This window comes from Podarcis pityusensis (genome assembly GCF_964106645.2).
Source record: "Podarcis pityusensis genome assembly, chromosome: 6".
NCBI classification, from domain to species: Eukaryota; Metazoa; Chordata; class Lepidosauria; order Squamata; family Lacertidae; genus Podarcis; species Podarcis pityusensis.
The window spans coordinates 50,806,837-50,834,347 of NC_138030.1; the positions used below are offsets into that span (position 1 = coordinate 50,806,837).

The 27,511-nt window shown below is 42.6% G+C and overlaps 1 protein-coding gene and 1 long non-coding RNA gene across 3 annotated transcripts in view; both read right to left on the reverse strand.

Annotated features, from left to right (window-relative positions):
- The window catches only part of ERI3 (ERI1 exoribonuclease family member 3), a 203,336-nt gene that overhangs the window by 45,912 nt on the left and 129,913 nt on the right, over window positions 1-27,511 (reverse strand). For both annotated transcript variants that reach the window (XM_081009564.1, XM_081009565.1), the window contains exon 7: window positions 20,156-20,255. In XM_081009564.1, the coding sequence (XP_080865690.1) occupies window positions 20,156-20,255 (100 nt within the window). The remainder of the gene's footprint in view (window positions 1-20,155; window positions 20,256-27,511) is intronic.
- LOC308479145 overlaps window positions 20,381-27,511 on the reverse strand; it is a 31,511-nt gene continuing 24,380 nt past the window's right edge. Inside the window, exon 3 of the long non-coding RNA XR_013987500.1 lies at window positions 20,381-20,586. This is a non-coding gene — a long non-coding RNA (uncharacterized lncRNA). The remainder of the gene's footprint in view (window positions 20,587-27,511) is intronic.

Sequence of the window (27,511 nt, forward strand, 5' to 3'; positions counted from 1 at the left end):
ACCACCACTAAGGTTGTTCCAAATACTGTCTTTCCCAGGGTCTTAGGATCACTTTACATTACACTGATGTTTCACCATATAGTCCAACAGCTTGTTTCCGATGGCTGAGACAATGGATTTAAATGTTCATGCCTGAGAAACATATTTATAGTATCAACTGCTTAGACCACCATTTCCATCCCATTGCCACAGTGAGTTCCAAGATGATGTTTCCATAGCCGGTGGAGTCAACTAACTTCTACTCAGAGTAGACCCATTGAGATAAATGACCATGACTTAACCTAAGTGGGGTCTACGCTGAGTAAAAGTTAGTTGAATACAGCCTTGTGTATAGAATTTAGAAGGATATCTTGTTAATATTATCTCTCATCCCAATTGACTACTAATATTTCATAGATCCCCTTAGGAAATGCTGTGGCACCAAGTCTGGAAGCAGATACAGATTGCAGTTCCTGTTCTTGCACGGTCTGTATTGGCCCTAGATGTGAACCATACACAGTATGGGCCTTATTCCTTTCTGAGTTTTAGCCAAGTCTTTGGTTATGTTCTTTCTCAACCATCCCACCAAGAACTAACAGAGATAATTACTAAAGTCCTGTATATTTGCTGGGCACTTACAACTACAGTGGTACCTCAGGTTACAGATGCTTAAGGTTACATACTCCGCTAACCTAGAAATAGTACCTTGGGTTAAGAACTTTGCTTCAGGATGAGAACAGAAATTGTGCGCTGGCAGCGTGGCGGCAGCAGGAGGCCCCATTAGCTAAAGTGGTACCTTAGGTTAACAGTTTCAGGTTAAGAACGGACCTCCAGAACGAATTAAGTTCTTAACCCGAGGTACTGCTGTACTTGGAAAGGTATCAACAAATGAATGGCAAAAGTCTGGCCCCTGGGAAGACATTCTCCACTACAGAGACACCAGTAAATAATGCACAATTTTCTGAGGCTGGCCAAACTCCCAAATACCCCAGCTTTTGTGAGGCCAGGAATAACTTCACTTTGCATTCTGAATGCGAGCCAATCATTCCACTTTCCTCAAAGGGCCCCGGTGGGACAAGGGCCCAGTCTCAGCGGAGAGAGGTGGTGAGTCTGTGCTCTATGAGCAGGAATCGGTTCCAATTAATCCCCTCTCAGCTTGGCCTGCCCGCTTCATTACCTCCCCTTGATGAGAACCATCAGTGGGGCCTGTATGATTTTGCTAATTAGCCTCACTTCGTTTATCATTTCCATTTTCTCTCAGCGACGCACGGCTTGCTGGGCGACAGCTTCATCTCCTGCTGAAACAATGCGGCCCCTTCTGTGCCTGTCTCACTTAGCGCTGTCACTGCAGCCATTATGAAATTGGGGTTTCATTTACACACTAATTAAACATTACAGCTTGTTCACAATTACAACACGGGGATGAGGAGGTAACTAATTACTTAAGAAATGAGCTAACATTTATCTCCAATTCTCTTCTTTATCCATCTCCCCTCCCCACTCCCTCTGCAATCAAGATTAGATTGTTGTTCAACAGAGATGGTGCTGGAGGCCCTTGGTAGCCTCAACCCATGCAGCCCCCCTTCTGAGTACACTTTGCGGGGTTCGGTCGTAGGACAATAAATCAGTCCCTAATTGCTTCTAAGGTTGCAGGGGACCACCAGAGTCACTAACACACCAGACAAAGGCTGAGGAAGCAAGCACCTTGGCACTCGCCCCAAGTATTGTTAGGGAGGGCGGTTGAGTTGATGCATGTGTCTCCCCCACCCCACCTCAGGTAATAATAAGAAAAATACACGGGGACCAGCATTTTTCATCTGGGGAAAACAGACTAATTCATTGCTAATTTACCTCTGAAAAAGGCCTCTGACCCCTATTCTTAATCACTGCTTTGCATCAGGCGCTGCTCTAGGTGTTTGTGATTATGCCCTGTCCTTCATTAAGCCAGTAGCCCAGCCCCACAATATTTACTGACTTGCTCCCCTCCAAGTGGTCACAGTCTCGGGCTCAAATATGTGTTTGTATTTGTGCTGTTATAATCCAGAACCAGGCAGTACAAGCAATGAGGAAAATCAATGGTTCTTTTTATTTCCCCAGGGAGGCGTAGACGGGGAGTTAACTGCCACAACAGTTTGGGCTGGAGCCAACACCACGGTTCCCTTCTGATTTGGTCATTCCTGTCACATAGGGAGCCAAGCTAGTCTTCTTGGAATGTTGCAACAGAGACTAAGCTGTTTGTCAAACAGTATTCACCCCCTTCCTACCCACAAAAAAATTACCTTACTGAGTAAAGCTAAGCTTTTGGTTTAACGTGCCTACTTACCTGTTTAAAATTAGTTTGCTTGTAACACTTTTTAAAAAAACACTGAAGTACTTTAATGAAGTTTGGTGTGCATGTTCTAGATTTCAAGTTTTAAAACCAGCTCAGCCTCCATACCCATCCTCAAAGTGAGAGAGGGACATGCAAAATATTATGCTATTTGCCTAAAAGGCAGAGACATCAGGAAGAATGTTGGTGTGCACGTTAGAACATTTTTTTAAAAAGGGATGCAGATTACAAAATATCTTGGTACATGATTATTTAAAGTAAGAACTCTAGAATGTTGTCATTTACTAATAATATTTGTGCTTTATTCGTATTATTTGTATTGCACAAATGTTCTGAAATGGAGCAATTAATACTTAGAAGGACAGCTATTACAAAAAGGACTCTTGGCTCAAAATCAGAACAAACTGCCAAAATGTGTGCTTATTGGTTTCATGCATCTCCCACTCTTCCTTTAGAACTAATTAGTTAAGAAATGAGCTAACTTTTATATCAAATTCTGCTCCCCTTTGTTTTACCATGTTTGTCTCACAACCAACCCAGTGCGGTAGGCTATACTGAAAGATAGTGACTGTTCAAGGCTCTGCCAGTAAGCCATGTGGAGCTTTTCTGAGTGGAGATTTAAACCTAAGTTTCCCACATACAAATCAATATTCTAGCCACACCACCACAAATGTTATTATACACTCTGTTTACAGAGAAAAACAATTGTAGATGCACCATTCCTTCAAAAGCCAGGGATCCTAAGGGCTAGGGCAATATTGCAGGAAGGGTTGGATGGGCCAGGCCCAGAATAAAACCTTTTCCTTGAGATGGGTTTCCAGTCAGGCTATCAGAGCCGTTGCCAGCATTTATATATCCAAATAGGTGCAGGCATGACTGTGGTGCAATATGAGAGGCCAAGAAGGGAAGATGGCCCAGGGGTGGGGGTGGAGAAGGGGCACAGATGCAGCTAACTGGCTGGGTAGGCATGATGTCTGTCTATGTTCTCAACTACAGGGGTTGAGATGGACCTTGCACACACTCTGATGTGTTCAACTCAGTGACGGCCAACTCATCTTGAAGATACATTTTCTTCAGGGAGGAATTAACATTTACAAATGAGACCTATTAGAGTAAATAAAGGCGATTGTCACTTGGCTCAGGAGGCAATGGAGACCATAGGCTTAGATACAAATCTGATTAGGGAGATGAGCCATTTGGAGGGGGAGGCAGCCTTTGGCATTGATTGGGTGTGCATGTGTATGTGTGTTATTTATTTATTGACTTGGACACAGGAGCATTGTGCATTTAGCCTAGGCAAAGCAGCAGAATGGCAGGGGACATGCTTATGAGGCAGATTTGGAATGGACTAGGCAGGTTGGTGAGGAATATTACCACAATTATCAGGTCAAAATAATCTGGACATGGGGGCACGAAACAGAATGACACCGCTGAGACCAACAGTATACCTTCCTTTGCAAGGGTTGCGGGTGACGTCGTGGTCTAAACCACTGAGCCTCTGGAGCTTGCTGATCAGAAGGTCAGCGGTTTGAATCTGTGTGACTGGGTGAGCTCCTGTTGCTCCATCCCAGCTTCTGTCAACCTAGCAGTTTGAAAACACACCAGTGCAAGTAGATAAATAGGTATCACTTCGTCAGCAAGGTGCCGGCTCCCTCGGCCTAAAAGCAAGATGAGCGCCACACCCCAAAGTCGCCTTTGACTGGACTTAACTGTACGGGGTCCTATACCTTTTTACCTTACATTACTTTTAAGCTAGCATACAAAAAAAAAATCTGTTACTGAGTTGAGTGGTCTGATTAGAATGCAATAATGCCCTCATATAACATGTCATGCTGGGGTAAAAGACCATAAGCTCCAACAGATTTGATGGCAAAACCAGCAAGAAAGGAAAGAGGAGAGGAAAGACAAATTAGGATTACCAAACTAAAGCACCAAATGCTGTTGCCTACAAACCCAACTGAAGAAGAAAAATGCCACCATACCTGAAAATGCTTCTTAACTGTTTTGGTAACCTGAAGAGGGTCTTTCCTAGTAAAGTACCAGAACAGTAGGGAGGCTGACCTGGAGCCAGTTCCAAACAAACTGAAATTGGGGGTGAGGTGCTACAACTTTTAATCCACGTTTCCCAGAAAGAAAGTCTGATTTATGCAAATAGAAATGTGGAGCTTCTTGAAAGAGAACCAGTACGTGACAAACCAATCTCGTGAAGTAACTTGCTGCCTGTTTTTCTAGTGATACTCACCACATCATCACAAAACCACAAAGAAAGAAGATATGCACAAGGCCTGGTGAAACTGGAGTGGCAGAAGATTTCACACAGCTTGCCACACACAAGCATCACCCAGGTTCACTGCAGCCAGTGTTGCTTGTGTTAACTTTAAAAAATAAATGCCTGGACATTATGAAGGTCCCCAATTGTTCCTTGGCTACATAATCCTGGAGTGTACCATGGACAGGGGTAGTTGTCTCACAACCAACCCAGTGCGGTAGGCTATACTGAAAGATAGTGACTGTTCAAGGCTCTGCCAGTAAAGCGCTCTCACGAGAGAGCGCTTTAGGAATGCGTAAAATATATGGGCCTAGAAATAGTTAAAGAATGAACAGGGATGGGGCTCTGTGGACTTTAATAATAGTAACTCCTCATTCTCATAGTTTTTATCCTTCCTGTCTTTGGCCTACAAAAAAATTCTCAGCTAAACTACTGACACCGGCTGGGAGCTTAGAACTCCCAAATCAAACAGGGCCCTTGATTCTCCAGCACATAATTGTGCTGCCCTTTCACCCCCACCTTCAATCAGTGCCGTTTAACTATCTCGTTTAGCCTACGCGACCCACCCCTCTGCTAACTAGCAGCCATATTCTTCTCATTAGGACAGAGGCTGCTCTTGCTTTACAGACAAGTAGAGACAAATCTGTAATGTCTCTCTCAACACAGTTATATATAGAAAGGGTTTGACGGGGGGGGGGGGTCAGGCAATCATGGTCTCCCACAAAACAGCCCAGCTTGCATCTGTCTCAGCCTGAATAATAAACCAGAAAAATTACTGTATTTACCTTGCTCTTATTCCAGTAAATAAACATCAGGAAAGGGGGGGGTGGTGGTGGTAGGGAGGTTCACTCACCACAGAGTATATCTTTATACAAAATGGATGCCCTTACTGTGGGACAAAATGTTTCCAAGGTAAAGAGACAAGCACTCTCACAAAGCCTTGGGTAGTCTTTGTTCATCAGGAGCACCTTTCTCCAGAACAAGAAAAATTACGACTTTTTGTTCAAGAGCAAACTGTACCTCTCTGCAGTAGTGCAGCTAGCAATGTTGGGGGAAGTTGGGTTAATTATTCATTCTGTGTACTCATCCTCTGCCTGAGAGGTTCACTTTTAAGCTTCTCCGTCTTATGGGTCACTCAGAATCCAGAAAAACCCAAGTATCACTATGCCAAACAAAATATCCCCAATCCTTCTATAGTCTATTCCACCAAAGAAGCATCCATATGCTATTATGTAAACACACCTATTCTCTTATGTACCATTCCATTTGCTCTGTATTTGCTAATTGTAGCTGTCAACGATTGGGCATAGAAAGCAGAAAGCTTCTCTTCAGCACAGTGACCAGGACCTCTGACATGACAAATCAGCATCACCCAAGCCAAAGTATATCAACTGTTATGCTCCTGCTGTTCCAGAAATTTTTGGAAGCCCAGCATGAAAAATTGAGAATGGAATACACCAATCTTCTGCAGACTGTATCTCAGTAACCATTCATTGGCCAATATCTATTACTTAGTTTTCAGGCCACAGGAAATGCAGGGCTTCCAGGTACCATCCAAACACCAGGCTTGAGATTTTACATTGTTGAAAGACAGAACCTCAAGTATAGCTTTGAGAGCTATTGAAATGAAATTATAGTAAGACAATGTTCAGCCTTTCCCATCCTATACTGACACCATGTTAAGGTACTTAACTGTATAAATAGATTTTCAGAAATACATCAGTGGAAGAACTGGTTCATTTCCTTACTCCAATACATGTAGGTGTGTTTCTTTGGTAGAGACCTATCAGTAAATAATATAATCTATCAATAGAAATAAAACCAGCAGCTGCCCCAAAGTGATGTAAGTTATATGAGACAAAGATGTAGATCAGTTAATTAGGTTTTCCTCCTTTTCTGATGATGAGAACCCCAGCTGGGGGGGGGGGGGGAACCTTACTTCTTCCTAAAAGCTGGTGGCCTACCACAGAACATGTCTTTTGGGTGGTGACACCTATTCTTTGAACTCCACCTCTTAACACAGTGCAGCAGACTCGAGAACTTGCCCCTTTAAAACCTTCCTTTACAGGCCTGCTTTTTATTACAAGGGCTTGGGGTTTTTGTTTTTTTCATGCCTACTTCAAGTTTACCATGTTGTTCTTTTTATTAAGAACACAAGAAGAGCTTGCTGGATCAGGCCAAGGGCCCATCTAGTCTGCCAACCTGTGCTCACAGTGGCCAACCAGATACCTATTGGAAGCCCACTTGCTCAGCAGCTGCAGTTTCCAGCAACTGGTAATTCAGAAATATACTGCTTCCAAATTCTGTACTTTTTCTGCATTGTTAAAATTCTCTGAAGTATTAATTGTACCTCATTGTAGGGTTTATTATTATTTTTTTAAAAAAAACATGTTGCAAAATAACAAGTGAAAAGGTTGGGCTTTTTCTTAAATTGGGGCAGCAACTTGTTGCAGAAATGCATGGTTTTGGTCACATTACTAATATTCTATACTGATATATACCAGAAGCCATGTATTTGAGCTTGAAAGTTGGACAATCTTTCCCAGGCCTGCAAAAGAGCTCTGTGATGTTTTAAAGCTTGTCTCTTCTTCCAAGAAATGGTAGTCCAATAAGAGATTCTACTTGACCCACCTTGTCAGTCTCTTGCTTGCATCCTGGGACTAATACGGCTGTGATCAGCTATTAAAAACATTCCAAGTTCATTATCTTGCAAAGACCAGCCAGGACATGGGGCAGTGAGGCTTAAACCAATTAACAGAACACTTCAGTTTTTAAGCAAGAAGAAGCTGTGAGTCAGGTCTTCAAGAGAGGGATGTCAATGCAACAGGAAGAAACATGTCACGGGTCACAGCAACTCTGAACAGAGGGGCCTGTTAGATCTTAACGATGGTTGGGAAAAGCTGGTCAACTCAGGTCAGATAGTGCTGTTGCCAAGTCTGGGCTCTGCCACAGAATGCTTCCAAAGAAAGAAAACTTGAAGTTTTCAAGAGCAATATAGAAGTCAGCCAGATCTCCTAGAAAACGGGAATCCTGCAAGCAGCACAGTGCGAAAGTGAATGATCAAGCTCCTCATATACTGGCAAAAATCTCATGTAGTCCCTAAACAAAATACCTGGTGAACGTATGCAGGAATTTCACCTCTGATGTTAGTGGGGGGGGGGGGAATCAAACAGATGAAAATAACAGAAATGGACAGAATAGGACTAAACAAAAAAAAAACTGGACTTAGTTTTAACTAGGCACACTTAGAACAGCTCTTTCTGTTAGGCTGACAGAAATAAATACATAAATGGATGGTTAAAGAGATTATTTTGTCCTGACCATGAACACTTAAGAAGAAAATGCTCAACATGAAAGGGCCTCTTTCAGAAGCAAATGGTGTCAAAGGAAAAAAACTTATTCTAATTATATAATTAATATTATCATACCACCCAGCTTCGTATCTTGCTTCTGAGTGAAGTTACATAGAACCAGAAATCAAAGGCAAGGGAGGGCCTAGTAGGTATGCAGAACAAAAATAGGATGTGTTATGAATTCCAAAGACGAATTCCAATTTGAGAAGTATTTGGCATCTCTAATTATAAAAAAATCTCTGAGCCCAGTTTTTAAACTGCTCTCCTTTTCTCATCTCAAGCCAGGTAAGACAAGAGGAGAAGCTGGTAGTTGTTCTGGGCTTCAAAAATTCCAATAGATGAATGATTGAAAATTCAGTAATACACACTCAATCAAAACACTCATAGGTAAACCCTGAAAGAGATAAAACATCACGGCAGAGACAATCAAGGGTGATCAATTTTGAATGAAACAATTTTTTGGCCTTAAAATCCAGAACATTTTGTGACGACATCCACCTGTCTCCAGTTTGAAAGTCCTGATAACTAGTTCCAAACAGAGCCAACTAAACTTATGCCCATTTAGCACAGTGGCTACGGTAAGTCAACATCCCATTATTAGCTGTCCATTAGTCAATTGGCTTTAGGTGGGAGAACTATGTTTAAAAGATCACGCTATACCTCACACATGCTGGGTAGCAAGACACCCCTTACTGTCCCCCTGTCCAAAGGGAAACTTCTTTAAAGGCCTATTTCAATCCTTGCCAACCCTTTTTTGCTAGAGGAAAAGGGGAGGGATAGTAGGAAGTTAAAGAGAATTGTCTTGCTACTCAAAGCCTTTAACAACTATTTTTAATATCAGGCTGAGGAGCTGGATTTTGAAATGAAACAGCCAGTTCCCCTTTGATGCAGGAACTACAGATCTTGAAACAAGGTCCAATCCCTCCTCCTTCACTAACTAACAGCCATATTTCTCTCATTAAAAGGCAATCTGACTGTATTTCCAAACTTCTTAACAAGGCGATCACCGTAATTTGAGGTTTCTATTATCCCTGTCCTATTTCAGTTGGATCGAGAAGCAGTGTGCTCTTTGGGGGCTGGGGGGGGTGCAGTTGCCTCTGTTCACCACCCTCTCAAACTGCTGCCAGTGATAATGATGACTTGTGAATATTGATTAAACAAGACTACCGAGAGGGGGATGTTGGCTTTTTTTTGTTCTGGGTGGAAGCAGATAATAAGAAATAAAATATAAGCCAAATCAAAATGAAGTTTGTTTATCTCCCATCTAGAGTTTGGTCTTATACCTCCTGGAGAATACAAATTAATCTGATGCACCCTTTCTCCTTCCTATCACTTCCAATCTCCCATCACCCTGTCCCCTTCCCAAACGCACAGAGCCAGAGCTCCAAAACACCTCCCTCTTTGGATCGTTCTCTGCCCGCCCAGCACCCTCACTCCTCTGAGCCAGCTCTGCCAGATGGATGCAATTTGCATAATATCACCAGCAGAGGCTGCAGGATCAACAGGGGTCAGGCTCTGACATCTCCAGCACAGTCTATCTCCGAGTGCTAATTTGGACTGCATTGATCTCTCTTTCTGATTTCTTTGTCATTTATGTCTGCAGCAGTTTGACAGGAGATATGGAGACAGGCAAGGTGGGGGGGAGAGAGGCAAGTGGGGGGAAGCAAGGAGAGAAACAAAGATTGTAGTTACAGATGTCTTTAAGGAAAGAAAAAGATTAAGCCAAGGACTCCGCTGAGGGTCGAAGCTCAGAGACATCCTAATTACCTTGTTCTTAGGGATTCTTGTACAGACTTAGAGGGGGGTCTTGTCATGGAACTTGCAGGAAAGGAAACTTGTTAAATTGCAATGGAGTGCCTCCAGTTGTCTGCTATCCACACACCCCCATAGCCCACCCCCATGCCACACCTCTCAGTGGTTTCTTATTAGGTAAATGCCGGGCTGCTAAAAGCCAGAATCATCCACCAGCACATCCTCACCTCCATACCTCTCCAGAATGTCTCATTAAAGACAAAAACAAGGCCGCTCCAAAATGCAGCCAGGTGCCAGCTCAAAAAGCTGGCAATGAGCAATCTCCCTGCCACACACCCACAGTTTGGAATGTAATGGGGAAAGTCCAGCCCCTCTCCCCAGCACCATCAGTGCCCAGCCACAATGCAGGATGCTTTCTGCTTTGATTATGTTTTCACGTTGTTTTATGCATTTAATATTCAACTTTAATGCCAACCAACTTGAGGGCCTTTGATAGACAGAAAAGATGTGGGAGGGGCCAAGCATGCTATAAATACTCTCCTACTTTAAGCAAAACTCTGTTAGATACACCTATTCAAAACATTCCATTTACACTCATTTTTATGCACTCTGCACGATCTTTTGCCTGCCCATTTCCCAAAGCATCAAGATTCAACATGTTGGTAGCCAGCCAGCATTTGAAGAGCATATCTCCTTTTTTAAAAAAAATTAATATTTATTGCATTTTAAAGGGTTACAAAAAGAGTTTAAAAACAACATATTTAAGAAATACAAAACATCACATCACGATAATTATCAAAAAAAAAAAGAAACAAGAAAAAAAAGAAGAAAAGAAAAAAGAAAAAATACAATAAATCTTCCCATAACTTATCTTTCATTTGCTTATTTCCTTGGCCTCCTCACACCTCCCTTTTTTGTATTCTAGTTCAATTAGCTATTTCAGCAAATCCTTTCCATCTTTTCCAGTTTTTGTCCTCTATTCTATCCTAATATAATGTAACTTTACTTTCCCTCCTTCACCATTTAGCAATCTATTTTTCCTTAATCCTTTATAGCATTTCTGCTAAAACCACATTATTTCATTCCAACATCCTTCTAACATTCCTTAATTTTACAATGTTTCTGTAAATAAACTTTAAATTTCTTCCAATCTTCTTCCACCAACTCTTCTCCCTGGTCTCGGATTCTGCCAGTCATTTCCGCCAATTCCATGTAGTCCATCATGAAGAGCATATCTCCTCTTCCCCAAGTCCCCTGTCTCTCCCACACAGAAGCCTTGGGAGAGGAATTCAGTCTCTCACCACATACTAGGCTTGAACCCTTTCAGAAACAGCACTGGGAAATGTTTCTATCCACTTGAATAAGTCTCCAGATCATGGTGCAAGCAAACTAAATCCCTTTACCTCTCTTTCCCCCAAGCTCTAAAGAAGATTGAAGAGGGAAGGGATCATTCTAGCATCTTGCACAGGATTCACTTATGAGTGTCTCCCAGACCAGCATCAGCTATGGAGTCTGCACAACCTGCTTCCTGATTTGGATGAAGAGCTATTTTAGGAGGAGGAGGAGAAATATTAAAAATGAGTTTTTCCAAAGTCCCATGCTCTTTATGTGCATGTGTGAAGCTGTACAAAACAGCTTCACAAACTCTGTTCCTAGCCTTTTCTAGTCCTCACCTCAGTCCTCAACTTCAGGGAAGGCAGGTACAGGATATGTGTTTGATGTGTTGCAGATCCAGCTTGTGAAAATCCAGACACAGGCTAAGGATGACCCTCTCCTAACACTAGTCAGAGCCTGAGGTCCAGACATTCAGTGACATGAGTGAGCACATTTAGACAAGGTTGTTCCATGCCTTCACCAAAATCCACCGTTTAATCCAGCTAACTGCTGGGGGGGGGAGTTTCTTCTAAAAGGAGAAGCACTTGAATATGCATGTGTTTGTGTGGTTTAAGCAACATACACATGAATGAGTAAGTTTCTCTGCAGCATTCCTCCCCAATAGTTTTGAAGAAAGAAGCTGCACTAATGACTGCATGCAGCAAAAAACAAACAAACCCGTATGGTCTGGACTGTATCACTAGCAATCAAGCTAAAATGGCCACTGCAGCTCACTTGGCAGGGACTATCATAAGATAGTCTACCCAAAATATTATGGGTCTACCTTTGCCATTGCTGGGTGTGGAAAGTATGTTGCAGTGAATAGCAGAATGACATAGAAAGACAAAAAGTCAACACAAACACCCAATCATATTCTATCATCCCACCCCCACCCCCGGCAACCCAGTTTCTTTGTTAACCATAGGAAACAGCTGAAAGGCCTTGAGTCCTCCATTGTAACATGCATAGGAATAGAGCAGCAGTGATAAGAACATGCCCCCTGCCGCTGCCAGGAAAAAAGAAGCGCTGAATCTTTGCTAAAAAGGGCTGAACGCTGGCAAGAGTGTTCTGTCACTTTTGCGCACAGTAATCCACTGTGCCACTGAGTCCCATCAGAGGGATTTTGAAAACTTAAATGACTGAAAGCAAAAGAGCACCAGCTCAAGGTTCCCAGCCAGCCCAGACATCCTAATTAGCTTTACACACACTCCCACTCGGAGGGGAGAGAGCACACACACAAAAAGGACTGTCACTTTGCTTTTTTCTCTTTCTAAAAGCGTGTCTGCGCTTACTGGCTTTCCCACTGTGACACCTCTCACAGTAGTTAATTAGAATCATGTCACCACGTTAATGCGCTCTGACTGGACGCTGACAGACATTCGGCCTGTATCCTGCCCAAACCCCCTCCTCCCAGGCCAACAGTACCTACGCAAAGCACCTCTCTGCTTCCAAAAACCTCTCCTCACATCCTGGGCAGAAAGGGCCTTGTCTCGTCCACCCGCCTGCCAGCCCATACTCTCTCCTTGCCAGAAATATCTGCCATATTGCCTCACTCACGGAGCATCCGCTTCACCTGTTTTGAGCTTCCTGACCTTTAGCAGCACTAATTCAAAATGACACTGCTCATTTGATGACATTTCTGATGATTTTTATTTTAGTCTCTTTTAATTATTTAACTCTGGAGTCTTTGGCCCTATCCCTTAGGCTGTGAGACAGTTGGCCCCCTACCATAAATCTGGTCTAGGGCCACACCCCACTCCTGCCCATTCTCTGTAAGTAAGGGGCACCACAGTGAATCAAACGTAGAGCAAGATGTTCACAACAGACTGATGTGATGTAGTTTGAGAAACCTTAAAACTGAGAACTGGGCCATATCAGTCGCAAGATCTCCCGCTTATGTCAGAAAACCATTGCTTGGAAAGCTATCAAGGGAACAGAATTTAGAAAGGCACTTTCTTTTTAAATACAATCAGATTCTGAAGAATCTGAGCAGCTACCAACTTCATCATGGCCATGCACACTTCAAGACTGAGCTGCATCTAACAAAGTTCTTCTATTCATTTAAGGACTTCTGCTTGCACAATAGAACTTCCTCTCTCTCTCCTCACCTCATGTACCAATCTGCTCTCAAGTTTTCCCCGAACCACCAGGGCAAATTTGAGGAGTGGGGGGCATGCGGGGAAAAGAGAGGGAGGGGAAGTTCCTAGCATGAACAGGACAATTTCACTGGATTCAACCATCGAAGAGGATTTTGCTACAGTTTGTCTGGAGCTGCTACCAGGTAACTTATCCATAGAAGCACATGGCACACAGGTCTTCAGGCATGCTAAAATTAGTATGTTTTCAGTGCCTTGGTTCTCTCTACCTTGAAGTCAAACAGTATGAAGGAAAGATATCACATTTTTCAATTCAATTCAATTCAAAATGCTTTTTTTGGCTATTAGAAAAACTTTGAAATATTTATATCTAAAATTATCAAGGCACACTAAGCACAAAGAAACAAACTACTTAGGGCAACAGAATATATTCCAATTCAAATTTTTCCACAGTATCCACATTCACTGTTTGATACCCAAGACAAGTATTAATGAGAAGAGTATATACCCTGAAATGCAGAGAGGCCAAGAGAGTGCACAGAAACAAGAAAGAACATGCACAGTAAATAAAGTCCAAAGAGACTAAAACAGTGGATGAAGTGAAGCCAGGGCTCCCTTGCTGAGTGGTATGGAGTTGGTTGTGTGCTGACTGAATCTGTTAACAAATGAATATGCTGTCTCCTAGGTGAGCAGATCCAGGATGTGATGAACAAGTTGTCAAGTCTTATCAAGTTCACCGATCATTATCCTTTCTTGCTTTTCCCCAAGGGAATGAATTACACCAGAGACAACTATGAACGTATCACATTCGACTACAAAACTCTGAGGGGGGAGGTGAAGGACCTTGGGTCTCAGGTGATGTCCTTGTCAATTCTTCCTGTAAAACAGGAATGGGGAATCTCCAACCCACCAAGCCTCTCCATGTGGCTCCTGACTCTCTCCCCAGGATATGTCCCCTTTCCCCTCACTGACTCACTGCAGTATGTCTCTCAGGAACCACAAGCGCTGAAAATCCTGTAGATAAAAGTGCAGACCATTTTCTTCCCCTTGCGCATTGCTGCAATGTGTCTTTAAGCTGTGGTAACAGAAAATATACAAGGGAAGTCCACCTTCCTGGGCAGAATGTGTCCTTCATTGTGAAAAACATGCTTATGATTTGGCCTTCTGGGATGTTGTGCTCCTATGAGCTTCCCTAACAGTTTGGCCATTGTGGGGACAGCATAATAGACTATACAGGCCTTTGGTCTGGTCCAACAGGGCTGTTCTTATGCTCCACTAATCACATATTCCTCTTTTGGCTCCACTCCTTCCCTATTTTAGGTCTGGCCTGATTGCTCGTGTAGCACAGCCCCTGGGAAGGAATTGGTTCTTGGGCTAAAAAAATATTATTTTGGCTGCAAAAGGCAGATGACAGAAAGAGTGGGGGGGGGGATGAATACATCAGGTGAATAACTAGCAATGCAAATGCTGTTGAGAAGAAAGGTTGGTTTTTAGGGCCACCAGCTTAATTTTCCTCAGTAAAGGACAACTGGAAAGTAGCAGGTGAACCTGATCAGGAAGGTTTTAAACTGAAGCCTGAAGTTAAGTACCCCATCCTGGTACCACTACTGATGAAGGGACGGCTGCAAATCTTCAATATAAAGTTAAGCATTAGAGAAAGAGATTTAGATATTATAGGAGAAACTGCAGGGGGAGATGGCCAATGTGGGTGTATAGCAAAACACACAATAAAACAGCAGGAGACACATTGTAGCAGATTATTTAAGGTTTTTTATGTCTATACACTACTGCACACAGCAGTAGTAGGAAATAAACAAGATGAGCTTGAACTGCTTGTAAAGCAAGGGAACTACGACAATAGGTATTAATGGGACTTAGTGGGATGGCTCCCATGACTGAGATGTAGCAACTGAAAGATACAGCTTGTTAAAAGAGGACTGACACAACCAAAAGGGAGGGGGGAGCAGCAGTATGTGTCTGCACCTGCACAGAAAAGAAAGAAAGTGAACAGAGTGGGTCTATGGGGATTATATGGGTAGAATGAATTGGGAAATTAGCAAAAATAATACAGTGATGAAGTCTGCTACAGACTCCACACCAATGTGATGAGTAACACATTACAGATGTTTCAGGAAAGGAGGAATTAGTAGTAATGGGGACCTACCTTGGTATCTGCTGTGGGCAAACTCCGCTGTTTATTTATTAATTACCATTTACACACTGCATGATTGGGGGGGGGGCACCCCAAAGCAGTTTACAAACAGATAAAGCAACAAAACAGAAAATTCACAACCATACCTTAAAACATACAAAAATTAAAATACTAAAACAGATTTAATTACTTCAACTTTCTAAACATATGGGCGGGCTTGTATAAACAAGAATGTTTATACCAAAAAGAATATGGTGAAGGCACCTGCTTGATCTCAATAGGCAGGGAGTTCCGAAGTGCAGCTGTTGCCAAACTAAATGATAAGAGTTCTTACAAATGCGGAAGAGGCATTATGTGGTAGCTGCAGTAGTGCCAATTCCACTGATCAAAGCAGTTGAGTGGAGATTGTGAGGAGGCATAATAGCAATCTTCAAATATCTAATGGGATGTCACATGTAACAAGCTTCTTTTCTCCTGCTCCAGAGGCTAGGACCCAAACTAATGGCTTCAAGTTACAATAAAGGAGATTCTGACTAAACATTAGGAATAACTTTCAGACAGTAAGAGCTGTTTGGCAGTGGAATGGACACCTATGAATGGTAGTGGGCTCTCCTTCCTTGGAGGTTTCTCAGCAGAGGTTGGATGGCCATCTGTCATGGATGATCTAGTTGAGATCATTGCAGGGGTTGGACTAGATGACCCTCAAGGTACCTTACAACTGTACAATCTGTGAGCAGCTCAACAATGAAACTAATTAATCATTAAGATCTTCAAGCAGAGGTTGGACTGCAATCTGTTGGGGATGGTTTAAGCTCAGGATTTTCAGAATCAAGGAGGGCATTGGACTAAATGCACTAAGAAACTAGATTTCTAAGAGGTTGTTCTGGACTACCAAAGGGCAGCCCAATGTACTAGCTTCCAGAACAAAGAACATTGCATGACAAGATATGTCATTCCTACAGTAAACAGCCCCAGCTTGCTGGCACACACAGCAAGTGCATGAACACACCCACACAGGCACAATCATACCTGTCCTTTTACATTAGACATGAAAGCCTGCCTGTGTCTCTCCAAACACAAACTCTATATACAGAATGAGGAGTTTGTAAAGATAAGAGGCTGCACCATGGCAGCTCCCCATGGGGCAGGCGGGTGGCCAGCTTGGTGGGAGTTAATTAGAATCTTGTCACTAAGTGAATGCGCCCTGCCTGGACTATGACAGATGCTCCCCTCTGACACTGGGGGCCAGGAGACAATCCACATCAAGCTACTGCAGGGTGACCCTTTTAACACAAAGAGTAAACTCACTGCACAGCAAGTTGAAGCTCATTAAAACTGTCTACTCTGTGAGCATCCCATTAACCTCCCTGTTAAAAACACGCAATCCCTCTTCTTCTTCTGCAGGCCTAATTAATGCTCAGGATCAGGAACAATATAACACCCTAACCTTCCTAGATTTCCAATCAGTAAATGAAAAGAGAGAGGGGAAGCCAGAAAGATACAGATGCATCACCTGCACTTCACACCATATTGGTGGTTGACCCTTTCAAATAGGTAGGCTTTCCCATGAGGCTTTCGTGAGTTAAGGGAGATGGCCTGTGCATAGCCAGGGCAGTGTAATCAGGCTGCCATTTGCACTACATGCTTTGGTTGGGCAGCTTGTAAGGCATCTACACTCGATTTCCAAAATTGCTCTGCATGCTAGGGTATATGTGTGCACACATGCAGTTCTCAATTCCTTCCCACACTCCAAACAGCCCCATAGTCAGTTCATGGGTGCTAGCTTTTTGATTCATGCAGCAATGAGTAGATTAGGCTACTGCATATGCACTAACTAGGGGTTTGTTGGGAAGGAAGTCAAGCAGTATAGACAGAAAGGAAGGAAAACAGGTAGTCCTTGGCAAATCATCAGCAGAGTTGTCTAACCAGTGTTCAGCACTTGCCGAGCAATGAAGGCGAAGAGGCTCCCTCAGATCTCAGCCCACTCTATTGTAGGGTGTGTAAAGCAAAAACAAACAAACAAAACTGCTACTTCATGGCAACTCGGCCTAGAGACCAGCATACAACTATAACTGCAGGATCCTTCTTTGACCCTTTACCACAGGAAGGGAAAGCAAAGGAACTCCATGCCACTACAGGGATGCTAAGTAAACCATGCACAGCCAGAAGCGATAAAGCTTGAGGTGACTTGTATGGGAGAAGCTGCTCCCCAAGATATGCTAGGCACAAACCATTTGGGCTTTTATAGCCACCACTTTAAATCAGGCCTGAAAGATAATTTGCAGCCAAGAAACTGAGGAAGAATTGCCTTAATATATTCTCTGTGCCCATTTCTCAGAAAGCCCACCAAAGAATTCTGTGCCTGATAAGAGTTTCCAAATCATTGTCAAGGACAGTCCTGTGTAGATTGCACATTACAATACTTTATCTGAAAGGTTACCAAAGAATGGAGCAGACTGAGGACAGGTATGTTTCCCAGGCTCCCTCAGCCACTGTATCAGAGGAAGAAAGTGAGCGATTGCATCCAGAACATGTGATCCTCTACAACAGACTGCCAACCATCACACCTGTTGTCTAGATTCAGTCTAGCATTCATCCAGTCCAGAATGTGCTGCTGCTCCTTGATCCGATGAAGAACAACAGAGCTGAATCTCATCAGAATATCCGATTTGAAGTTTGCTTCATCTCTAGTGAGACTACTCTACCTGCCAGTCAACCCCTCTTTCACTGTTTCTGCACCCTATCAGGGCTCCTGGCCTCCCCAACTGAAGTGCTTGCTTTTGAACTGAAATGTTCTAGACCAAACTCACATGCCATTACACTGTTTATGGCAAGTAACACTTACTAAAGTCACTGTCAAGCATTCGGAAATCACATATTTTAGGAATATTTTTCTATATAAATGCGCAATGGTTACTGAATAGGTCCAGAGAGAAAAACACGTTACTGTCTTCCAGTAATGGAAAATATTTATTAATTTTAAAACTAAACTGACACACATTGTTAGGGTCTACACAAATTGTAAAAGAGCCATGACAAGCTTGAACGAATCACAACTCCAAAAGCTGCTTTACCATTGGTTGCAAAATGGAGTATGTTTGGGAGAGTAGGGAGACATACTTGGCACAATACTACAGTGAGAAGGAAAACTTCCCTTGTTAAAATGAGAAGTCAGGCTCGACAACCTTACTCAAGGGCTAACTGCTGGGCTCAGAGCAGATATGGCGCAGTGTTTAACCTCAGCGCTACAACCTCAGATGGCATGCAAGTGCATCACACCAAAAGCAGCAGCAGTAGCAGCATGTGCTCCCACCTCAAGGCTGTTTAACTGAAATGAAGAAGCAAGAGCCCCTGGAAAGAAAAGTCAGTCAAGAAGATTGGGGAAAATAAACCACTATTGTGCACTGCTATCCAGCAGGGCAAAGCCAACTAATGACAGTCCGATAAATGTACAAGGTAATTAAAGGAAGTGACAGATTATATTCTAGGGATGTTTGTTGCTTTAGTGTGGTAAGAGGAGACACTATAAACACTCCTATAAAACAGAGAGGAGATGAATGGTTCTAAGGGGTCCCTAGCAACAATGTGAAACAGGTTTTGCATCAGGCTCCCCCTCCAGCCCAATTTGTGGACTTTTCCTACAGCATACATATATTGCTGAAATGAATTTACACTCAGGCACAGAAGCAAAATTTCAATGCTACATCCTATCAATGAAGCAACCAGATCCATAGTTCAAAAGGAGCTTGCTAATTAAAAGCTGGTAAGCTTTAAATAATTCATCTCCTTAACTCATATTGATTTGGTAGTTTAGTGGTTAGGATCTTGAAACAATATTAAACAGCTTCCTCCAGGCTCGGGTGGTGGGTAACTTTCTCACATAAGTCTCTCACCCTAGGAAATGTAAATGCACAGCAGCAAGAAGCAGACAGAGGTGGACACGCCTAGGCAGGGGCAAAGGAAAGGAGAAATGCAACTAGTTGGATTAAAAGGTCAGACATTTGAAGGGTTTTACATAAAGAACAGGAAACAATGAACAGGTTGTATCAATATCCCTCAATCTGAGAGCTTTTCATATTTTCCTGGACTGGCACGACACACAGGTTCCTAAAGAACAAACCCTATAGTAATTCTCCCGCGCGCAGGACAAGGAAGCACACAGATATATATTGGCCCATACCAGCTAGGACTGTCACATTAGAGGTTTTAGGACTTTTGGGCAAAAGCTCAGAGAAGTACAGCAAAAGCTGAAGAGAAGTACAGTATATACTCTCCTAGATGTATGATAGCAGGACTAACAAACAGCCAGCTCTCCAAAACTTGTTGGATCCAGAAGGTGGGATGATCATGGCTAAAACACACACACTTGAATAGAAAAATGGATTCTAAAATCAGGGGCCAAGTGAGGGGTGGTTTGGCATGACCTCAGGAAGGACCCTACCATGATGATCTGGCAAAGCCCCACTATGGGGGAAGGAAGACAAAGGCATCATGTTCACCGTTGCCACTCAAATGCAGCAGCAAGTGTCAAGTGGCTTAGAAACATATATAGAGGTAATGGATCTGGATGCTAGACTGACAAAAGAGAAACGATATCAAAGTGGAGCATGCTTATTTCTCTACTACCAGCTCCTTTGGGATCCAGCATCCTTTTGTATTCCAGAGGTAGTGGCAGCCCTAACCTATGTGCTCAAGTTCTTGCCACACCAAAGACAGTGATAAGCTGGTTTCCACAGAAAAGAGAGCCATACATCCTTGGGAACTGCAGATGAGCCTGCCACTATACACTATTCCACAAACAGAGAAAAATACACCTGGACTGGAGTGAGAGAAGGAAGTCATGTTACTGACCTATCCCACTGTGAGGCCTTCCTATGTGCTGTAGGTTCAGGCCTTTGTTCATGTCTAAGAGTCCATTCTTTGGCCAGCTCCCCATGGCAAAGCTGTATGCCTGCAAAAGAAAGAGGAAAAAGACATTTTAGATAATTGTACAACAAGCGGATGGCTCAGTATCACAAGGCCAGACCCTACTGAAGCATTGTAAAAAGTTGCATAATACCTTTAGGCCCTCTCTTGCTGATATTTGACAATATGATCTGCCCAGTGCTTTTACTTTGGGCTTTCCATCTCCACATAATTCTGCAAATACAAATTCTTACTCTATTGTCTCAAGCTTTCCTTCTCTCTCGCAACTTAAATCTGTTTTAGTGCAGATATTGTTGACTTGCTGTCTTAGTTTATTCCAGGTCCCACAACACAAAATGCCAAGTTCTCCACATTTTCTGCAAACAGAATGTTGAAAATTGAATTAAGCAAATTTTCATTGATCATTTCCACTAATAAATCAATCAGATTTGATTTGTTGTACATAAACACCATTTACCATCAGCAACATTCCCAATAACTCATTCAGAACTGTGCCACCCACACTGATTAAAGTACTCCAGCCTTAGCAGATGCCAACAGGAAAGTGGAAAAATATAATGCCAAGCAACAGTCATAGAAAAAAAAAAGCAAATGCATAAAGCAGGTGACGAGGTATGCAAAGATTAAATATGACATTCCCCTAAGCTGCACTGAGTATCCCTCTCAGAACCCTCTGAAATCTTTATCAGTCACTCTTGCATCTTTTCATATTTTTCTTTGCACCATGAGGGTAACACACATTTTAAAATTAAACCTCAGAGTCTATCTGACATACCTCCTCTGTCACCTCATTCCTTCTGCTCCAGAGAAAGATGAAAGCCTTTTTCTTATTAATTTACAACCATGTGAAATTTTACTAATCAAAATATAATCACGTTAGGTTCTAAAGTCCATTATTAAATTGGGTGGGGAGCTGGGAGAGAGAATTTGCCTGCTGATGGAAGCCACCTAGAAGAAACCCCAATTATTTGTCTTCCAATAATGAGAACAAGCTTTTGACTCCCGAACCAACTATGACATTGTTAGTCCTAGATCCCAAAGGCACCCACAAAGGTTTCTGACTAAACAATGTAACTGATATTCTACCAGTACAAAGGGATTCTGCCTCGGAGCCTCTAAAGCCAGCCTTTCTCAACCTGATGCCCTCCAAATGTCATGGACTGCAACTCCCACCAGCCCCAGCAAGCATGACCAATGGTCAGGGATTATGGGAGCTGCAGTCCAGTATATCTGAAGGGCACCAGGCTGAGGAAACTTTGCACTCTTTCTGATGCTCCTATATGTTTGATCTCTAGCCATAATGTTTAGGGACTTGCAGCTCTGTCCTAACCTGATTACTTTTGTATTGCAGTCTACAAGAATTATCCAAAAATCCTATGTGGATTTCCATTTCAACAGCTAAGTTGGGAGACCACTCCATACTATGCACTGTAACCACTTTGAAGAAGGTTGGATAGAAACATAGTAAGAACAATAAACTCTGGAACTCGTCATCAGTCATCCCCGCCCCCTGCACTCTGCCTTGAGCTTAACATATTTAAGGAGACATTTGAATGCATTAGTTAAGCAATAGTTATTTTTCTATTTGCTTGAATCCCTCAAACAAGTTTAAGGATTGCAGGTTTTTGTTATAAAGATATTCTTTTTGGCTCAGCTATTCTAAGTTTAATTATGCCTAAAAATAAACAATGCTTAGTGCTATAATATGAATCTAAGCAGTTGGGTGAGGAAACTGATCATGTCTTCAGCTAAATACTGTTAAAGAAAATAAGGTTTAAACCAAATGCTCCTGTTATTTTTCCAGGTATCCATTAAGGCAAAGTTTCTAATTAATAGATGACAGGGACAATGTTCTTTTGGAAAGAAGGGTCCAGCATAACAACTTGTGAGTAGAGTTCCATTTAGAGCTCTATTTTGACTCTCACCCAGCTTGTGCAAGAGAATGAGTGCAGTTTAGTTTGGGTAACTGGCTCCTGGCAGCCACTGTTCCTTCCTTCATTCCTGAACTGAGGATTCCAAGAGTCCCTTCTTTGAGGCCCAGGAGATAACACTGCTGTTTGCCACCTGCTCTTTCCAACTCACTCCGTCTCATCATGCAGTGATTGTCAACAGCACTTCTAGCACATATTAGACCACAAGGCAAGGCATTCACTGTTCACATCACTGAACTGTCCAGGTGCTATACTTGAATAGCTTGGGAACCATGTGCTGCTCCAAGGCTATATTTCAGCTAACCCAACAATAATTATAGAGGAATATTTGTTCATGAGCAGAAGCTTGAATACCCAGGGTTTATCTGGAGCAAGGGAAACACCTTACTAGAACAAACTTGATGGAAGAGGATCCTAGACTAGTTCACAGAGGGACAAGGTAGAAAAGAAATGAGCAAATTTAAGCGTGCAATGTGGCAAAGTGCACTAACAGCTACACAAAGCCTCAGGGCCTTAAAACACCACAATAATTATGATCTGACAGCAGCATAACTTCTCCATCACAAGGTATTACTGAAGCTGTGTCATTGTGAGATATTAATGGTGCACGGCTTAGCTATACTTAAGTGCTGGGCTGCCATGTGAGCCATTGTTCCCAGACAAGATCATGTCAGTCCACAGAATATAGGTCCACTTTATCTCAGCTACCTCAGAAATAGGCAGAACAGGGATCTTAACAGAGTTAGCAGCTATCCTTTTCCTTACCTGGCTAACCACAACTTGGAGAAGATAACAGCCACGGTTGTGTCTGAGGGCTGTTACACTGGAAGGGGGAATCAAGCCCAACTTTGCTCTTGTAATCACTAAAGTACTTACTGGGTCAGCTTGTGGGGGAACCCATACCTACTATACTGTTAAGTGTTTGAAAATTACTCACTGGGGAATCTTCATCTAATACAAAACGGTCTCACACTAGTTTAAAATGCTCCTCTATCTGCTGGTGCCCAAATACGCACAATATCCACCTTTCTGATATGCAGAGAATTACATTTTTCTAAGAGGGACACAGAGGGACCAATTTCATTTAATATTTGCTATCAGATATCTTTCAGCATAGTATGTACTGTATTTCATTTTCTTCTATTAGCTTTTTCTAAGCCTTCAGAGAAACTTTAGATCAAAATAAAAGCGAACAAACAGTGAAATATCATTAAAATCAACCTCCTTACATTCGGTATCCTCAAATCTTCAAAAACTCTCCAATGGTTTGACTTAACCCCCAATGGCCCACTCTTGCAAGACAGACGGATGGCAACAAAATTAACCTCCACTGTACACAGTTCACTGAAAACTCCAACTCCACATGCAGTGCAGAGTGGAGAACTCTACACATCCAGATGCAATGTGTAGAGTTCTGTACATCCCATCTGAAAAACACAGAAAAAATTGCAACAAAAATGATCAAGTGCTGGAGCACATTCTCTATTAGTTAAAGCCTTTGGAGCTTTTTAGTTCAGAAAAAGGACAACTAAAGGGAGCCATGATAGGAGCTTTATAAGATTACTAATGACACAGAGAGGATGGATAGAGATTTTTCTCTTTCTCTCTTAATATTAGGACTCAGGGTTGCCAAATGAAATTGATCAGCAGTAGATTCAGAGCAGACAAAACGAAGTACTATCTCACCTAAAACAAAACTACCTTAGGCAATTTACTGCCATGGTATGTAGCAATGGCCACTACCATACATGGCTTTTAAAAAGGACTAGACAAATTCAGTGGGAGAACAGGTCTATCAAAAGCTATTCGTCATGGTAGCTAAGTGGAATCTCAATGTTTAGAGGCATGATACTTGGAAGGCATGCAGTGTGGGAAGACTCATGACTTCTAGGGGACTTCCCAGAGTCCTCTGGAAGGTCACTATTAATATCATCTAGACTACTGACCAGTTAAAACACACACACACACACACACACACACACACACTAAAATAAAAATAAAACTGCCTCAGTACAATTATTAAATATGGCTAAAGTGACCCTTGTCCATTTATCACCCTCCAAGTGGCTCCCCTGAAGGCGAACCTCCATTTCGTGTCATCCCTTTGATGACTAGCCGCCAGTGGTGACCCCTTACAAATAAGCCCAGCAGTGAGTCAGAAACACAGAAGTCAGTCCTTATTGGGTGGGGCAGATCCTCACTAAGATGCCAGCTTTGATAGGCTCTTGGTCTGATCTAGCAGATCATTTCTAATTATCTTATTCCCATTTTAAGGGCATGCAAAGCTGACTGCTTTGGCACTCAAGTATTCTACTCACAGAAGTTTTTGGAAAAAGCATCCTTTATGAGGCAGTCACTGCAAGGGAAGCAAGGAGTGAACACCCCATGGAAAGCATTTACAGTCCCAATAGCCACACAGATACAGAGCTAGGAGACTCCTGCTGTACCACCTACAGCTCTCCTGACTAGCAAACTCTCTCTTTCAAAGCCAGTGTATTTAAGGCCCCTCCCCACCAATCAGTGCCACTGCTGAGATGTCCCTGGAGTTCCATCACAGGGTTTTGGGTAGTTAATTTATTGCCACGTATGTAGCCATTTATGCTGCTTTGTTACTCCTGCCTTAGCAAAACACAGGGGCTCCACAGGTAATTAATAGACAACACTGCTAATCCTATTGGGAGATGATTAGCAATTAAAACTCCTAATTAAGTCTATGCATAATTCACTGAAATTACATCCCTGTGTACACAATAGAGAGGTTTCCTTCGCCTTTGACAAATACGCACTGATATCTTTATTACTCATTCAAATCACTGTGGCCCAGGATCTGGTCTATTACCCACAAGGGAGACTGAACTTCTGGTTTTCTTCCTCTTCTGTTGAGCTGTACTTCATCCCTCCATCCCCTGCCATGCAGCAAGAAACTTCTCTTTTTTTATTATTTGGATGGGGGGAGCTGTTCCACCATAATACCAGGAGGGAAAAGCAGCTCAGCTCTTTTTAAATAGGCACAGTGGTGCCCCCTCCTGGCTTTAACTTATATTTGGAAGGTGCCAGAAAGGAAAGTCGTGCAAGCAAGTTAGTGGAAGGTACATTGGAAAATGTAATCTTCAACAAAGGGGCAGAAAGCTTAGCCAAGAAGGCGAAATGGTAGAACTCTCTCAGCCTCATCCAAGAAGCAGCCAGCAAAATTAGGCTCCACTTACTAAGTACTGTGCAAAAGTTACCAAGAATTTGAGACTCAGAAGCACTTCACACATTACACTTTGCTTATATAGTTCTGCATACTTCTGTGCATGGAATATCACACACAAAACGTATACACTATAAAGAATACAAGTGTCTATTTCACTGCGTGTTTCCTTCATGCATGTTCTTCACAAATGATCATATAGATGTTTTATAATAATACTTCTTCCTACAAATAAAGGCAAATTGCCTCACTCTCTGTATGGCATGGGTGCATCCATACTTTGCTGGACTAATTGCATCATATGAAAAAAGACGTGGTATCAATATGATGCACAGGAAATTGTGCTAATCTGAAATGGAAGCCTCGATCTCTACATTGCATAGAATAATGCAGTAATGAAGAGGTAAAATAGACTATCCCACTTTAAGCTGTAGATAGGGGAGCATTCAAAAATGTGATCTGTGTAAAAGCACCACCTCCCTGCAAGGGGAAAAGTAGCAAATCAGGAAAAGTAGTTTTCCCTGATGTGTTAGTTCCTTTAGTTAAATGAAGAGGTGGTTTTGTTCGCGTGGAAGAGCATTCAAAACTTGAATCTCCTAATTGTGGCTTGACATACTGCAAGTACCCTCTGCCACCTCAGGATTCTAACACCTTGTTTGGTTGCGTCCTACACACGTGTGTGCATATTCACACTTATGTGGCCTAAGAAACAAGTGCATTAAATGACCCTGAACCTTAATGAACAGAAATTGTCACCTAAACAAAATCCAGGCTGACACCAAAGGGTGTCAAAGCCTGTTGATAGCAGCTCACTGAGGCTCCAGGTCAAGATTTCCCCCCAGGTCCCATAACAGGAATTGCTGGGCGTTGGGCCTGGATCCTCATATAGATAAAGCATGTACAATACAGCCCCACTTCACATTCTCTAGGTCTATCAGCTTATATGGAAGAGCCAGGCTTCTAAGGCTTACATCTGAGCCCCGAAGTCAGGATCAGGACCACAACTGGGCTTTTCTTTGCATCACATTCTGCTTTGCTCATCAAGGTCGTTGAGAACGGCAGGAATACCTGAGCAAACTTGTTAAAGAGGCAGCATGGAAGGTGGCCTGAGCACTGAAGGTCAAGTGTGCCCTTATGCATATTCACAGCTGCCTGCAGGATCGATTGGGTTTTAATTGTTTTTCCTGGGGTTTTGGAAGGAAGTGCCAGGGGCATTGATCAGCCCTTGACGAAGCCACTCACACTTGGGGCCTCACATAGGCTGTCACTTTGGTACAGGCAGACGGAAACGAAGGAGCTAAGAATGAGAGACAGAAAGCAAAACATGCCACTTGAGAAGGGGATGCTGCCCCAGTCTGCGCCGAGTAGAAAACAGGGAGGGGAGGCAGGAGCTGCGCGCGGAGATGTGTGACCAGTGAATTGTATTTGAAAATAAAGTTTTTAATTAAAATGGGCAATTCTGAGCCGCCTGCTGGCAGCGGCCAAGCAATCAGGAGACAGGAGCATGGCTGTTTAATATTTAAACACAACGTTTAATCTTTAAACAGGAAAGTTCTTCTTCTGACTGTTAAAGCCTCTATTAAAGCAGGATGGAAAGGGCTTCACAGCGGCTGCCACTGGGGCTTCCCAGACCATCTAAGGGGCAAGACAGATGAAAGGGGGAGATGTAAAAAGAAAGTGCTCTCTCCGGGTACACATCCCGTAACAGGAAATCCCATGTACTGTGAGTGGAGGAGAGACAGAGTCAAATAACCCAACTAACTATTCATCATCCAGGCTTCAGAAAAGGACTGGGGCAGGGAGGCACAGACAGGAACAGGCACACCCCAGTACCTGTAGTTTGCTTAGTTTCACCCACAGCCATTAATAATGAAAGGAATTTCAGCTTTAGAGAAATAGATCTCACAATTTTACTGCAAATTTCAAAATATACTAGATTTCTATATATTTCCTGGAGCCCTATTTAAATTAATGCTACCAGCCCACAGTGATATCAGGAAAGGCTTAAAAACATAAAAGGGAAAATAGTCTGATCTGCCCTCCACTTGCACATGGGAGTGGAGAAGTGCAAGCACAACACGGGTCTCCCTTGATTCTATTTTTATTGTCATGTAAACACCTCCATTAATATTAGATTTTAACAGGACCTCTTTATTT